This window comes from Fulmarus glacialis, unplaced genomic scaffold, assembly GCF_000690835.1.
Source record: "Fulmarus glacialis isolate BGI_N327 unplaced genomic scaffold, ASM69083v1 scaffold38196, whole genome shotgun sequence".
NCBI classification, from domain to species: Eukaryota; Metazoa; Chordata; class Aves; order Procellariiformes; family Procellariidae; genus Fulmarus; species Fulmarus glacialis.
Genome location: NW_009220689.1, coordinates 1 through 13,869, shown reverse-complemented (window position 1 = coordinate 13,869; position 13,869 = coordinate 1). Strand labels below are relative to the sequence as shown.

Sequence of the window (13,869 nt, the reverse complement as noted above, 5' to 3'; positions counted from 1 at the left end):
ACACAGGGATGACTAAGCACCACGTAGGAGAACTGAAGGGGAAAAAAACGAGACAGGCTCCAGTGTAAAATGAGTGCTAGTTAGTTCAGGACACGAAAGCAACAAGCAAAGGCTCCATAAATATGTTAGCAGGAAACAATGGGGAATGTCGGTCTGGTCCTTATCGGCAGAGGAAACAAAAGCCAGCTGAGCTGGCTGGAGCAGCTAACGTGGGCTTTGTTCCAGCCACTATAAAAGTGCTCATGGTGACCAGACAGGGCGCAGACCATGTTTGAAGTGTTCAAACGAGGGTGCAGCAGCACAGGGAGGGAAAGGCCATACTGTGACGGAGAGGTTCGACAATCGGATAGATAAAGCAGTTACATCCATATTGCTAAAGGCTTGCTGCAACTCATCTTCACGTGCTTAATGCTCCTGCAGTCCCTGAAAAGTTGGCAGTTCTCTCTGAGATGGAGGATAAAGAGACCCGAGGAAGGGTAAATCTGGTAACTATCTTCAAAAACAGAGAAGGGAGAATTCAGAATTACAGACTGCTCACCCTCATTCCCTTAAGCAGACCAGGTTTAGAGTGATTAGGTCATAACCCTCCAAAGGATATCAGGGTTATTAAATAGCTAGTGCAGATCTGTTAGGGCCTGATTACGTTAAGCCAATCTCATTCCCTTCGCTGACCTGATAACTGGTATGTCAGATAAGGGAGAAGCAGTGGATATGATGTGCCTTGGCCACGGTGAGGATTTCAACACGCTCTCACATGACACACTCAAGCAGACTGAGAAAATACGGTCTAGATGAAACCGCGGCAATTGCACAATGGGCTGCAAAGCTGCACTCCAAAGATAATTAGCAATACCTGGCTGTTACAATAAAAGCCATTTAAAGCATAGCCTGCAGGGGTCTGCCCTGACCCCTACTCCATTCAATGTTGTCATTAAGGTGGATGAAGGAAGAATCCCCATGATTATGAAACGTATGTGTGTGATGCCAGCACTCTGGGGGGGGGCCTGGGGTTCAGACTCATTCTGATCAAGCAGAGAAACCGTCCAAAATCAACCAGACAAAATTCACTGAAGGCGAGTGCAAAGCACTGCAGCCAAAGAAAGGGAAACAGAGTGCACAAATGCAGAAGGAGCAGCAACAGCTCAGGCAACCATTCTGCCCAGCAGCATTTGGGAAGGCAGAGACCACGGGTTCTGTATGAACAAGCTGCATGACTGTGTCAAGCAATAAGGATGCTGAGAGCTAGAGTAAGTGCTGTGCCTAAGGAAAAAGAGAGTCTTCATCTGTTCTGTTGAGTGCCCGGGACCTCAGCTGGCTTGGGGAGCTGCACTGTGGAAAGGATGGAGACATGGCATAGGGATGTAGAGGAGATGCAGAGAGAAGCTTTAGAGACCGTGTCTCGTAGGGCGGGGTGGAAAGTGAGGAATTTCACCAGGGCAGTGGTGAATGTAGAAGAAAGTAAGCAGGGATAGAGTAACCGTGCTGGTGATGTACAAGAGCGTTATGCGAAGAAGGGAGCAATCAGCTGCTCCCCGCGATGCCCTGAGGTGCCCTGATGTAGCTGCCAGCAGAAAGTGGCCGGCTGAACCTCCAGGACGGTCCTCCCAGCTCTGTGGGAAGGAAGCACCAGGGAGAGCGGGGACTCCTCCAGTGGCTGTCCCGACAAGCACCGCCAGAGAGCGGCAGCCGCCAAGGGATACCGGGGCCAGGCCCCTGCATAGCCCCGGCTGCAGCCCCCGGCAGCCCCCAGGCTGGCCCTGGCCACCACTCACCCATGCAGGCCATACGGGTCATGTCCAGCTGGAAGCCATCAAAGCAGTCGCAGGTGTAGCCCTCCCGGACGCGCACACAGCGCCCGTTCTCGCAGCCATTGAGGATCCCGCACTCCTCAGCCTGCAGCCCCTCGAAGCCTTCGTAGAGGCCTGGAAGGTGGCAAGACAGTGTCAGAGCAGGCTGACCTTCTGCCCAGCCTTGGAGGGGACATTGGGCTTGTGGCAAAACAGTGCTGGTGGACGACCAACTCAGAGCAGCCAGGAGCAGAGCTTGCTCCAAGCCTGGAGCATCCTGGCCGGGGTGGAGCTGCCAGGCAGTCCCCATGGACACAGGCTGGGTGGGAAGGCACGTCTCTGTGTCTCCCAGTACTCACCAGTTTGGCTGGGCAGGTAGCGGGGCGGGGACCGCCCTGGGCTGTGTTGGAGAGGGCTGCCACGAAACTCCCTGTTGGGTTCCCTCCGAGGGAAACCAGCATCGGGGCTTCCATACTCAGACTCCAGGTAGTTGTAGTAGGGGCCCATATCTGGGCTGGGAAGGCCATAGTGGGGGTCTTCCAAGCCCAGTCCATACTCATACCTAGGTCTTTCTCGGAGCTCAGCCCCTCTCTCACTGTCTTCACTGGCCCCATTACACAGGAAAGCAAAATCAGCTGGAAGTGGCGAGAGAAAAGGAAGGGTCAGTGCAGCCTGGCTCAAGAGAGGTAGGTCTGCTACGGCTGGAGAGGGTGCGTCCACACTGGGCCAGCTAAGCCAGGCCTGCATTCAATGGCCTCCAAAGCTGCAGCTCTGTAGTTTGCTGATGGCACCACGCCTTCGAGAAGACCAGCTCCTGTCTGGGGCCAGCAAGTCCTTGAGCAGTGAGAACCCCAATTCCCAGTGTGCTCCCATTCCGGGCTGCCACTGTCTCACCTCTCCTAAGCTAAGCAGGAGCAGCAGGATGCACAGAGCAACTCTACCCTCAGACACCTCAGACTCATTGCAGACCAGTTTCAGGTACATCCTACCCACTGGTGCTTCTCAGCCCTTGGGCTGGCTTCGGCAATGCAGACAACAAGAGGAGACCTCACTGCAGCCATACGTGGCCAACCCTGGCCGGCACGACCAGCAGCAGCCCAGCCTGTCCCCACCTCCACTGGGGGATGCTTGCCCACACCGCCCCGCTCACCGGAGGACCTGTGCGGACAGAGCGCGCAGTTCTGGCCCCAGGCTTCGCCGAGCCGGCAGCAGCACTCGGTGTACGTGGTCTGCTCGCCATGCAGCAGGTCTTGGCAGATGTAGTCCGCGACGGTCTGCCAGCAGACATCCAGGTGGATTTCGTACTCCTCCAAGGCATCTGTGAGTGCCATGAGCAAAGGATGCCATAAAAATCACCCAGAAGAGTGCCACTCTCCTTGTCCTGAGAGGGATGACCGTGTGCCCCAGGTCCTGCCCCCCCTGCCCTGGCTGCACACTGTGCTGGCACTGGCACCCCTCAGCCTGGCACTAAGCCCCCACCCGCTGCTCCCTCCTGGGAGACCCAGCTATGGGGTGGGATGTGCGGGGCAAAGGTGTGCTGAGATGGGGGCTCAGGCTCACCTGCCCTGATGGAGAGGTTCACACACCGGTTGCCAGTGGCATCCAGCACGAGAGGGAGGCTGCAGAAGCAGTGGTAGGAGCCGTCCGTGTTCAGACACTCGCCGTTGATGCAGTACACTTCATTCTGACACTCGTCCTGGTCTGCCCACGCACAAGGACAGAGCAATGTTTCAGGCTGGCAGACATGGGCAATGCAACCCTTTCCCTGCCACCTCCTCTTTCATTCCCCGGGAGAGTCCCAGGAAGCCTGTCACCCAGAGCTGGCCGTGTAGCGTGGGCAGCAGGGACAACTCTGGGTGCAGCAGCACAGCTGTCCCTCTGCGTGCGGTGGGGGTCCCCGCTGCTCTTTGAGGCCATCTTACCAACACACTCAAGCCTGCTGGAGTCATAGAAGTAGCCTGTACGGCAGAAGCACTTGTAGCCTGGCACCGTGTTCAAACACTGTCCGTTGCGGCAGAACTCAGAGCCAAATATCTCACACTCGTCCGTGTCTGAGAGAGGGATGGAGGGAGGGAGAGAGCATCTCAGGGAGCAGAGCCGTGGAAGCAGGGCGGGCTGGGTGCTGTGCCCGCAGAAAGCTAGGATGGCACCTTGGCCTGGATCATCGGCAGGTCCCTGAGTGAGCCCCCCACCTCTCCCACCAGCCAGATGCCTGGGAGCAGAGGGGGAAGCACCCACAGGCAGAGCAAGAGGAGGGATGACAGGGAGCAGGATACTTTCAAAAATAGGAAATTCATGTGTGTTTCTGGAAGGTCGAGAACACAACCCCCTGGAGGTGAAGTGCCAAAGACTGAACCAGCCGGCCACCGGGAGACCTATCAGTAACTGGAAGGGTTGTGTCTTACTGGACCCCATCCCTGGTTCGAAATGAGCTTGGGAGGTTTGCACCGAGAAAAGTCACTGCCAGCAGTGAGGCAGGACTGGAGAAAGGGGCACTGGCCAGTGATACTGGCAATGCGGGATTTCTTTGGATGGAGGAAAGCAGCAGCAGGATGTTAGCACCCCCCCCCACAGCCCCGGGGAGGCATTTCTGTGGATGCATCTCCATGCAGGGCTTTGCACAGCGCCCTCTCTCTTCCCCCTGGAAGAAATGAGAGAAAATGGTGCTAGTACCTGTGAAAGAGACTTTTCCTGAGAGCAGATCTTCCTGGGGAACATAGCCTTTCCCAAGAGGGCAGATCTCTTGGTACTCCACTGGCCAGGAGGCAGATGCCAAGGGGAGATGGGAAGAAAAGAAACAGCTCGTTAGTGCAATCAAGGTGGAGCTGGTGGGCAGAGCACTGGCCTTGCCTGGTGCGGTGAGGCCACTGTCCTACCTGTGCCCGGGATGGGGCAGGGGTAAGTCTCACAGTTGTCACCCCAGGCTGCCCCCACGGTACAGCAGCACTCCTCCTTGGTGATGTTCTTGGCCAGGACGCTGTCACACAGGCGAACGTCGCTGATGTGGTAGTAGCACTGCTTGCGCTCTGCACTGTCAGAGAGGTGGGCTGCGTGTGTCTCAGGGCCCTCTAGAAGACAGCAGAGCAGGGATGGGATGGGGTCCTTGGCACCCCAGCGCAGCATCCCACACCTAGGAGGTCCCAGAGCATACCCATCACCAGCAGCGTGGCCTTCCCGGGTCTCCACTTTCAGGCTCCTCAGCTCTCCCCAGACAAAAGCTTGCCATGCCTGCATGGGCTTGTACAGCCCTGGCAGCCCCTCAGCTTCATCTCATCCCAGCCAGGGCTACCACGCTCCTGCTCTAGCTGCCACCCATGCTTCTGTCCTAGCTGCCTACTCACCCATGGCTGCTCGGGGCTGGCACTGCCCTGCCTCTGTGTCGTACTCCTCGTGGTCGCTGGAGCAGAGGCAGAGGAAGGATCCCTCCACATTCTCGCAGAGCGCAGTCCCGCACACGGCGACCATCAGCTCGCACTCATTCACATCTGCAAAGCAAGGGGCAGCGGTGGCAGCTGGAGCCCTGCCTCTGCATGGGCAGTCTGTGCATGGTCTGCAGCATGGGGTCACTCTTCAGCAGGGAGATGGAAGCTGCTAGGGACGAGCTGAGAGCTCTGTTAACACTGCGGCTCAACCCAAGTCTGGCAAGAGCTTCGTGCCCTGCTCTCAGTGGATTCAGGGAGCCTGAACTCCAGCTTGCAGTGAGTCACTGGATCACAGGATCATCCAGATTTGAAGGGACCACTGGAGGTCTCTAGTCCAACCCCCTGCTCAAAGCAGGGTCAGTTATGGGATCCCATCAGGCTGCTCAGGGCTTTGTCTTGTTGGGTCTTTAAAACCTCCAAGGATGGTGACTGCACAGCCATCTTGGGCATCTGTTCCACTGCCTCCCTGTCTTCATGCTGAAAACGTTTTTCCTTATGTTACACCCCGCCTGTTCTCTCCAGGCACTCATTAAAGTACCTCTTTAGCACCTTCAGTGCCTTCAGCCCCCAAGCACCTCCTTTCCACCTGCACAGAGAAGGGCTCCATGTTCACTGGGAGCCACTCACTTTTTCATAGAGCCCCGCTCCTTTGCAGCCCCAAGGATCTGCTGTGCTAAGGGGATGGGTTTTGCCTCCATGAGCTGCCCTGTCTGGGATTCTCCATGCATGGATGCAGTCCCCATCCATGCCCCAGGAGCCGTCACACAGCAGGGACACCAGCCTGGCATCTGCCAATGGCTCTCCCTCACTAACTGGCAGAGCAATGGCAGGACACTCACCAACGCAGTAGTGCCCGGAAGGCGAGCTCTCATAGCCACGGTCGCAGAGGCAGCGGAAGGAGCCATCTGAGTTCTCGCAGAAGCCATGGCTCCCGCACAGAGTCTCGTTGGCGCACTCATCTATGTCTGCAGCAGAGCAGAGAGCAGGAATTGCCCTAGACCCCACCTCTCCCAATGGACCCCCCCTGCCCAGGCGCTTCTGCTCTGACCCCAAGACCTGGGGATGGGGAAGGCGTTCCCTTGATGTGAGGGACTGGGTCTGGCTGCCCCACTCACTCCCCTGCTAGGAGTGTGCGTGTTAAGATAAGCTTCCTGTAACTTCCAGAGCTGCAGACAGGCCATGTGGATAGAGCAACAGGAGCAGGGTGGGAATGGGAAATGGATGGGAAGCGTGGGAGGTGGCTGGCAGGGGCAACTGAGGGTAGCGCGGGTCCCTGCAGAGCCCTACAAGTTCACATCAGCAGGAGATACAAGGGTACAACTGAAGTGTGTGGGGCAAGTGCAGACAGATCTAGGATGATACCCTCCTGCATGGTTCTTCTTGACCTGGTCCTTCTCCAACTGCTATAGTGCCAGGGAGTAACCTCTGCCTTGCCCCAGCTCAGTGGGGTTGGACAGTCACAACTGGGTCCCCTGCTGACGGATGCAGGCTTACAGCCCTGCTGGCTGCATCCCGCTCCCCTCCTACCACTGCAAATTTCCCTGGAGCAGGCAGAGCAGCTGCATGCCCACAGCCCATCGCTCCCAAGGCCAGGAGCAGCTCCACATGCTAAGTCTGAGTCCTGGCACAGCCCTGAGCCCAGCGGCTCCTTGCTGCAGCCATCCCTGAGCCGGGGGGAGCCTCAAAAACTGCAGAAACCCCTTTGCTCTTTTCTTCTTTGCTGGAGCCTGAACTGCAAACCCAGACTCCCCAGACTAGCACACAGTGGTACCAGCAGCCTTCCCCCTCACCCAGCCTCGCCAGGCAGGTGACTGGTACAGGCAGCAGCCCCAGCAAGCACAACTTACAGGGAGCTGCGGTCCAGCCCCAAGCCTGGAATGGCTTTCACCTGCCCAGGACTCTCCCCAGGCGGAAAGCAGCACAATGAGGTGTCTGTTCCAGATGCCAGGAAGAGAGAAGTCTAGACACAAGCAGGCAGCTCAGCCAAGAAAACAAACTCTCAGCATTATCTGCCTCTCCACTAGCCACACACTTCCTCCTCCTCCTTCTACCCCTGCACCCCTGGCAGAGGTGTCCCACAGCCACCCTGTCCCTGCCAGATGTGGACACCCAGGGCTGTACTCACCAATGCAGTCACCCAAGGGGGTCCAGTGGAAGCCGGGCTGGCAGCCCATGATACAACGGTAGGAGCCCAGGCTGTTCTGGCACCGCCACGTGCCGCAGATGGCATCCCCGTACTCTTTACACTCATCCACGTCTGCAGGGAGGAGGGCAAGGGGATGAGGATGGTCAGATGGGGACCCTGCTTACTCACTGCAGCATCTGGGTCAAGTTCAATTGGCCAGAAGCCCTGAGCCATTGCTAGTCCTCCTTACAAGTTACCAGCAACTTTGGGTGCTGGGAGCAGAACTGCCCTCCCCCCTGCACTGGCTGCATCCATCCTCCCAAATCCCAGGGGGCTGATCTCCCCAGCGATGAGCTCTCACCCACGCAGTCATCAGTCTCCTGGGAGTGTTTGAACCCATTTTCACACAGACACCTGTAGGAGCCTTCTGTATTCAGGCACTGGCCTTGCGAGCACCGGGACTTGTCTGCGCATTCATCCACATCTGCAAAATCAGGCCAAAATCATCAACCTGGATCTCACAGCAGGGGAGGGAGCAGGGGGCAGGACCCGAGGTATGTCCCTACCATCCTCCGGCTCACCTTGGCAGCTGACTCCGCCAGCCGTGTTCAAGAAGCCAGGAGCACAAATGCAGAAGTAGGATCCGTGACTGTTGAGACACTCGCCATTGGGACTGCAGATCTCGCTGTTCAGACACTCGTTCACATCTGCAGAGGGAGCAGAGTCAGGGCCATATACCCAGCTTGGGGGACACCCTTCACCTAAGCCACATGGATTTCCTCTCCCCAGTTTCTTGCAGGCAGCCCTTGCAGGGCTCCTGGTCCCTGGTTTTCTCGCCATGGAGACAGAGATCTTCCCTGTCCATGGTGACCCCGCATTTGGCTACAACCTTATGGATGTGCCATGCATGGTGGCATCACCTGCCTTGGCACTGGCATCTTCCCTGCTGAGAAAGAAGGGGGATCTATAGGGAGGCTGTATGTCCTGGACCCAGAGGGCTGCAAGGACGGGGTTCCTACCTTCGCACACGGTGCCATTGATGAGCTCGAAGCCAGCCTGGCAGTGGCACTCGTAGGAGCCCGGGGTGTTCCTGCACTCTCCCCCCAGGCACTGAACAGCAGGGTCCTCACACTCATCCATATCTGCCAAGCAGAAGGGCACAGCACAGAGTGAGGCCCCAACTCCTGCTGCCACTGGAGAAGGTTCCCACTCAGAGAAGCCATCACCCAGCTGTTGGCCTGCAAGGTGGGTTTGAGCTGCCCTCCCAGACCATCCTGTCACAGTGAGATAGGGCAGAGACTCCCTGTTACTGGGGTACAAGGAGTTAGCCCAGACCCTTCACTTCCCTCCATCATAGGGACCAGGATAAACTGGATCCCTGCACCAAGTCAGTGGTGCCCAGTGACAGGACCAGAGGCAATGGGCACAAACTGAAAGACAGGAGGTCCCATCTGAACATCAGGAAACACTTCTTTACTGTGAGGGTTACTGAGCACCAGCACAGGTTGCCCAAAGAGGTTGTGGAGCCTCCCCCTTTGGAGATATTCAAAAGCCATCTGGACATGGTCCTCGGCCTAGGTGGCCCTACTTGAGCAGGGGGGTTGGACAAGATGATCTCCAGAAGTCCCTTTCAACCTCAGCCATTCTGTGACTCTGTGAGCACAGGGATACTGCTAAGCCCAGTGTCCACCTCCAGCAGAGCTCTGCACTGGGTACCACAACCACCAAGAGGCCAGCGCAGAGCCACAGTTGCTGACAAACCCTCTCTTCAGCCAACCGCACAAGAGCGGTAAGCTGGAAACAGGTACACCAGGAAAGTAACCCAGCACTAGCCATACTTTCTGTGTCTCTGCTTTCCCACCTGCCAGACTTGCCTACAACGTCCTTCTCCTGGCAAAGCTGGCCAGGGGCCTACATCAGCTCTGACGAGCTGCAGAGCTCCCCACAAACCCTCTCCCACCCAACTCCCTGAGGCCTTGGCCAGAGCCTGTTGGCACTCTGAGGGTTTTGCTCACAGCAGAGGAGAGAGGGGTGCCTTCCCTCTAACACAGGGCTGCAATATGCCAGCAGACTGCCATTGCCTGCAGGTCCATGTGGTAGGGGGAAGCATTGGAGGATGCTGCTAATCAGAAGGATGGGCTGGTGTGCAGGCAGCAGAAGACATGCTAGTGGAGAAGGTCCTGCTACACTCTTCTCCCCTGCCAGGAGCTAAAGCCCTGAGACTGGCAGCTCCTGAGGGCACGGCAGGGACCTTGTCTTCCCCTTCACAGAGCACTGAGCACGCCACAGGCATAAACGAGCATCGCTCCCTATCGCCTAGGGGCAGGATTCCCAGCTGTTCAGTCTCCCTGCAAGCCTCAAAAGGGTTGCAAGTAGCAATATTCTTGAATCCTTCTGGAGATGAACCATAACCTAGTTTATTTATCACAAAACTATCATGAAACCCTTATCATTTTTCAAATATGAAACCCAGATCCACAGACAAGGCCACCAGCCACGGCAGGGAAGAACGTGCCATCCTGCCATCGGGTCAGTGTGACCCAAACAGCATTGATCCCTGATAAGGTGCCCTCGTGACACGGCTGGGGCAAGGTGGCTGAGAAGGGGCTCACATGGAGTCTTGCGCAAGAGGGAGGGCAGACGGCAAACCACAGGTCTTCCACTGCACCCAAAAATCAGATGGAAAATAAGCTCATTTCACGCTGGCTTTCTCAGACACCAAAACAGAGGAGAAGAGAGGGAGGAAAGCCTCCCTATCCTCCCCCATTTGAGGCCCCCATGCAGGGGGGTCTTCTGAGAGTCACATCAAAGGCAAGATCTTCTGTTTGCCAGCTATGTGCAGGCTGCAGATCTCTGCAGTGCTCCAGAGAGAAATTCGCAGCACGTGGCCAATCTTTAAACAAATGCCTTTGCCAGCTCTGCCCCCTCCCTTCCCTTGCCCCAAACAGGGAATTTGCATCAAGCCATCTCAAGCCCAGGACGGCCCCTGGGGGCAGCCACCAGGGAGGGGGTTTCCCTGCCTGGGCTGGGGCAGTCAGGCTGTAAGGCTGGGACGGGGCGCTCTCATGTCTGAGCAAAGCAACCAACAGAGATCCATGCTGGTGTTAACTCTCTGCCACGCATACCTGGTACAGCAGAGCCCTTGAACTACTCTTTCCTTTTTAAACATGTCCAAGTTACATTAGGATCTGGGAAAAAAGATGAACCCTGGGTGCCCACAGTCTCTCCACTGGCTGTGGACTCAAGGTTTCTCCCTCTGTTGAGGACCTACATTTGGGGCACATGCTTCCAGGCACACAGTTGTGAACTGAATCACACACAGCTCCTCTCTGCCCGTGTTTCCAGGCCTCCTGTACTCCTCTGGCCTTTGTCAGCATCCCCCAGATCGCCATTAGTCCAGGAGTCTCATCAATGAGTCCTTGCCTCCTATCCCTTTCCTGGGTGAGGAAGATCACCTTCCTGCTGCTCTAGGTGACATCTGCTTGGAGCCCCCGTCTCCACTATCTGCTGATCAGAGGGCTAAAGAGCTGGAGAAGGATCCTGAGACTAAAGAAGTCCCCGCGCCCCACCAATAACCCAGCTATGGCAATGTCTCTTCCCTCATTCCCTCCAGCACCCGGTCCTCTGTCCCCAGGAAAGGGATACCTTCACACGTGCTGCGATCTCTGGACACAGCATAGCCGGCGTCACAAGCCATGCAGGAGTAGGAGCCCTCGGTGTTGAGGCAGAGTCCAGAGGGACAGGCAGCCTGGGCAGCGCACTCGTCGATGTCTGCAAAAGCACACAAGGGAGAGCGGGATGAGTGGGAAGGATGCGGAGGAACAACGACCAGGGGCAGATGTGTTGAGAGAACCAGCCAACACGGTGGCCAGGACTCGGGCAGAGCCAAGCGCTCAGGAAGAGCCCAGGAAAACCTCTGGACTGGGTGCGTGACATTTCAGAGGGTCTGGACTCACGGCTCCTCGGTACCTTGGCAGCTCTTCCCATCAGGTGCCACCTCGTAGCCCCGGTAGCAGGAACAGCGGAAGGAACCGTCCAGGTTGACACACCGCCCGTGAGCACAGGTCCCCTCCGCAAGACACTCGTCCACATCTGCACGACACAGCAGAGAGCAATATGGAATGGGAAGGTGCTCAGGGCCATCCCTGCCACCCAAATTGTGAGGGCACTGTGCCCTGGCCATGCAGGCTGGCTGCCCGCGGGAGGAGCATGTTGCCCATGCCTCTGCTCCTTTAGAGGCTCGCAGGGAGCGCTGCCGCGGGGGGCGAGCGTGCCGCCTAGAGACAGCCCACGTTCCTCACCAACACATCTCCCGTTCCTGGGCTGGTAGCCATCCCCACAGCTGACACACTTGTAGGAGCCTTGCGTATTGACACACTTCCCGCGGGGGCAAGGGCTGGGATCCACGCACTCGTTGATATCTGCCAAGAAACACACTCTTCAGGCTCCCAAACGCGAACAGTGCAGTCTTCTCCAGGATGTCCCCTCCAGCTGGATCCTCAGAGTCCCCCTCCAGGGGACAGCAATGCCCAAGAGGAGGTGGGACGAGTTTGCCAGGGCTTGGCCAATACTTCTTATAGTTCCACTTACCATTCAGGATCCTACACCCACACCTGAGGGCTGACATAATCCAGCAGCAAAACCTGCTGCCGCAGGATGTTGCCAAGGCCAGGAATGTGCATGGGCAGAGAAAGGGATCAGAGAACATCTGTGCAGGGCTGTTTCATCAGGCACTTTCGTAACTATGATTAGGATGCAGCCTCCAGCTCAGGAAGTCCAAAAGGCAAGTGCTTTCTGGAGGCCGTGTGGGGGGAGCAGCATTCTGTGCGTGCCCTGTTTCCCTTACTGCCTCCTAAAATAGTATCCCGCTCTCTTTTGGAGATGAGCTACTGAGAAAGGGGGATCTTTGATCATCGTGTGTTCACAAGGTCAAATGCTCTGAAGGGCCCAGGTCGTGCCACATGGGATGCTGTGGGGACAGGTGGCCTGAGTCTCTGCAGCCTGCTCTCCCTGCAGTCCACCTGCCAGCACAAGGGTCTGGTGACAGAGTCAAGCTGGCACGAAAACACGTGGGCATCTCCCCCCAGAACAGGAAGCCAGCATGGGCTCGTCATGGGGGATCTCCCTAGGGAGGTGGGAAAGGATCTCAGGAGAATTCCCCTGTCCCAGCCCAGGACAGCCTGTCCCTCCTGCAGGCAGAGGAGAGGACAGGCAGCTCTCAGGGGGGGCACAGGGCAGACAAACATGGCAGGGTCCTTCCTCCCTTCCAGGAATGGTGGGAAAAGGAGGTGTTCAGCCCTGCACAGGGTGGGTTGGAGGGGCAGGGGAACATGGAGCAGCAAGCTTCACCTTCGCACTGTCCTCTGGGGCCCATGGCAAAGCCCTCCTTGCACTCGCAGCGGTAGGAACCGGGAGTGTTGATGCATCGCTGTCCCCGGCAGGTAGAGGGCTGCTCACATTCATCTCGATCTGGCAACACACAGGGAGACAGTCCTGAAGTTCCCCCCCCCCAGTATGGGGAAGGCTGGGTGCAGGAGAGGAGCTGCTCTACTTGCAGGAGGCTCTGCCCAGGGCTCTCCTCCATCCCCCATCTGTCCCTGCACTCCCCTTGCCATGAAGCAGTGATCAGGGCTGGCATCACAGGCTCCTGCCCAGATCTCCATGGGCAAGGTCCTGTCCCTGAGCGAGCAGGAGAGGGTGATCCCCATGGATCCCCCAGGCCTGCAGGTGTGCAGGTGTGCACGAGGGTATGCAGGTGTGCACGTATGTGTGCACTGCGTGCATGAGAAAGCATGAGGGCGGGAAGCTGGGGAGACCCTGGGAAGGTGGCAGCCCTGTGCCAGGCAGACACCACTTACCCTGACAGCTCTGCTTGCCCTCCAAGACAGCCAGGGTGTACCCAGAGTAGCAGAGGCACAAATAGGAGCCCACGCTGTTGATGCAGCGACCTTTTCCAGCACAAGGATCTTTCAGGCACTCGTCTTCATCTGTGCCCAGGCAAGGAAGGAAGACAGGCAGTCACCACAGCAGCTGCCTGCCAGCCCCCTACCAGCCTCCTGCCAGCCCCGTGGTGCAGTGGGTGGGCAGGGGCCCAGCAGAGCTGCCAGAAAACCTTCCCCCGGAGCCTGAAGGACTGAACGGTCCATCGAGGCCCGGCAGGCAGAGGAGGTGCCAACCTACCGATGCAGCGGAGGCGGCTGGGATCCAATGTGTAGCCAGGGTGGCACAAGCAGCTGTATCCTTCTGGGGTGAGCACGCAAGCACCGGCTCCACAGGAGAGGGGTGAAGAGGCACAGCGGTTGGGGGCAGCAGTCCAGGGTCTGCCTTGTGTCCCCAGCACCATGCCAGGGAGGCTGCTTTTTCCCTTCTTGGAAAGAGATGGAGCAGGCTCAGCTTGCTCCTCTATGTCTTCAGGAAGCCAGTGCCTGTAGGGCTGCAGGGAGGACACAGAAGACCTTGCCACCTCCTGTGGACTGAGCCCAGCTGGGATGCCCCAGTCCCCTGCACTGCTCGCCTGTGCCCCAGCCCCAGAAAA

At 57.5% G+C, this 13,869-nt stretch overlaps 1 protein-coding gene across 1 annotated transcript; it reads right to left on the bottom strand.

Moving 5' to 3' along the window:
* Positions 1 to 1,772: 1,772 nt before the first annotated feature.
* LOC104069671 (latent-transforming growth factor beta-binding protein 2-like) lies at positions 1,773 to 13,677 on the bottom strand (the record flags this gene model as incomplete). Its single annotated transcript, XM_009580851.1, has 19 exons — positions 13,515 to 13,677; positions 13,193 to 13,321; positions 12,684 to 12,803; positions 11,636 to 11,755; positions 11,304 to 11,426; positions 10,980 to 11,105; positions 8,354 to 8,476; positions 7,916 to 8,041; positions 7,696 to 7,818; positions 7,335 to 7,466; positions 6,049 to 6,174; positions 5,129 to 5,272; positions 4,664 to 4,855; positions 4,461 to 4,541; positions 3,710 to 3,838; positions 3,348 to 3,488; positions 2,938 to 3,105; positions 2,147 to 2,422; positions 1,773 to 1,922 (listed from the first exon to the last, which is right to left on the bottom strand). Coding segments are annotated over exons 1-19 (2,692 nt in total), but the record flags the coding sequence as incomplete, so codon positions are not given.
* Between the last annotated feature and the right edge of the window lie 192 nt (positions 13,678 to 13,869).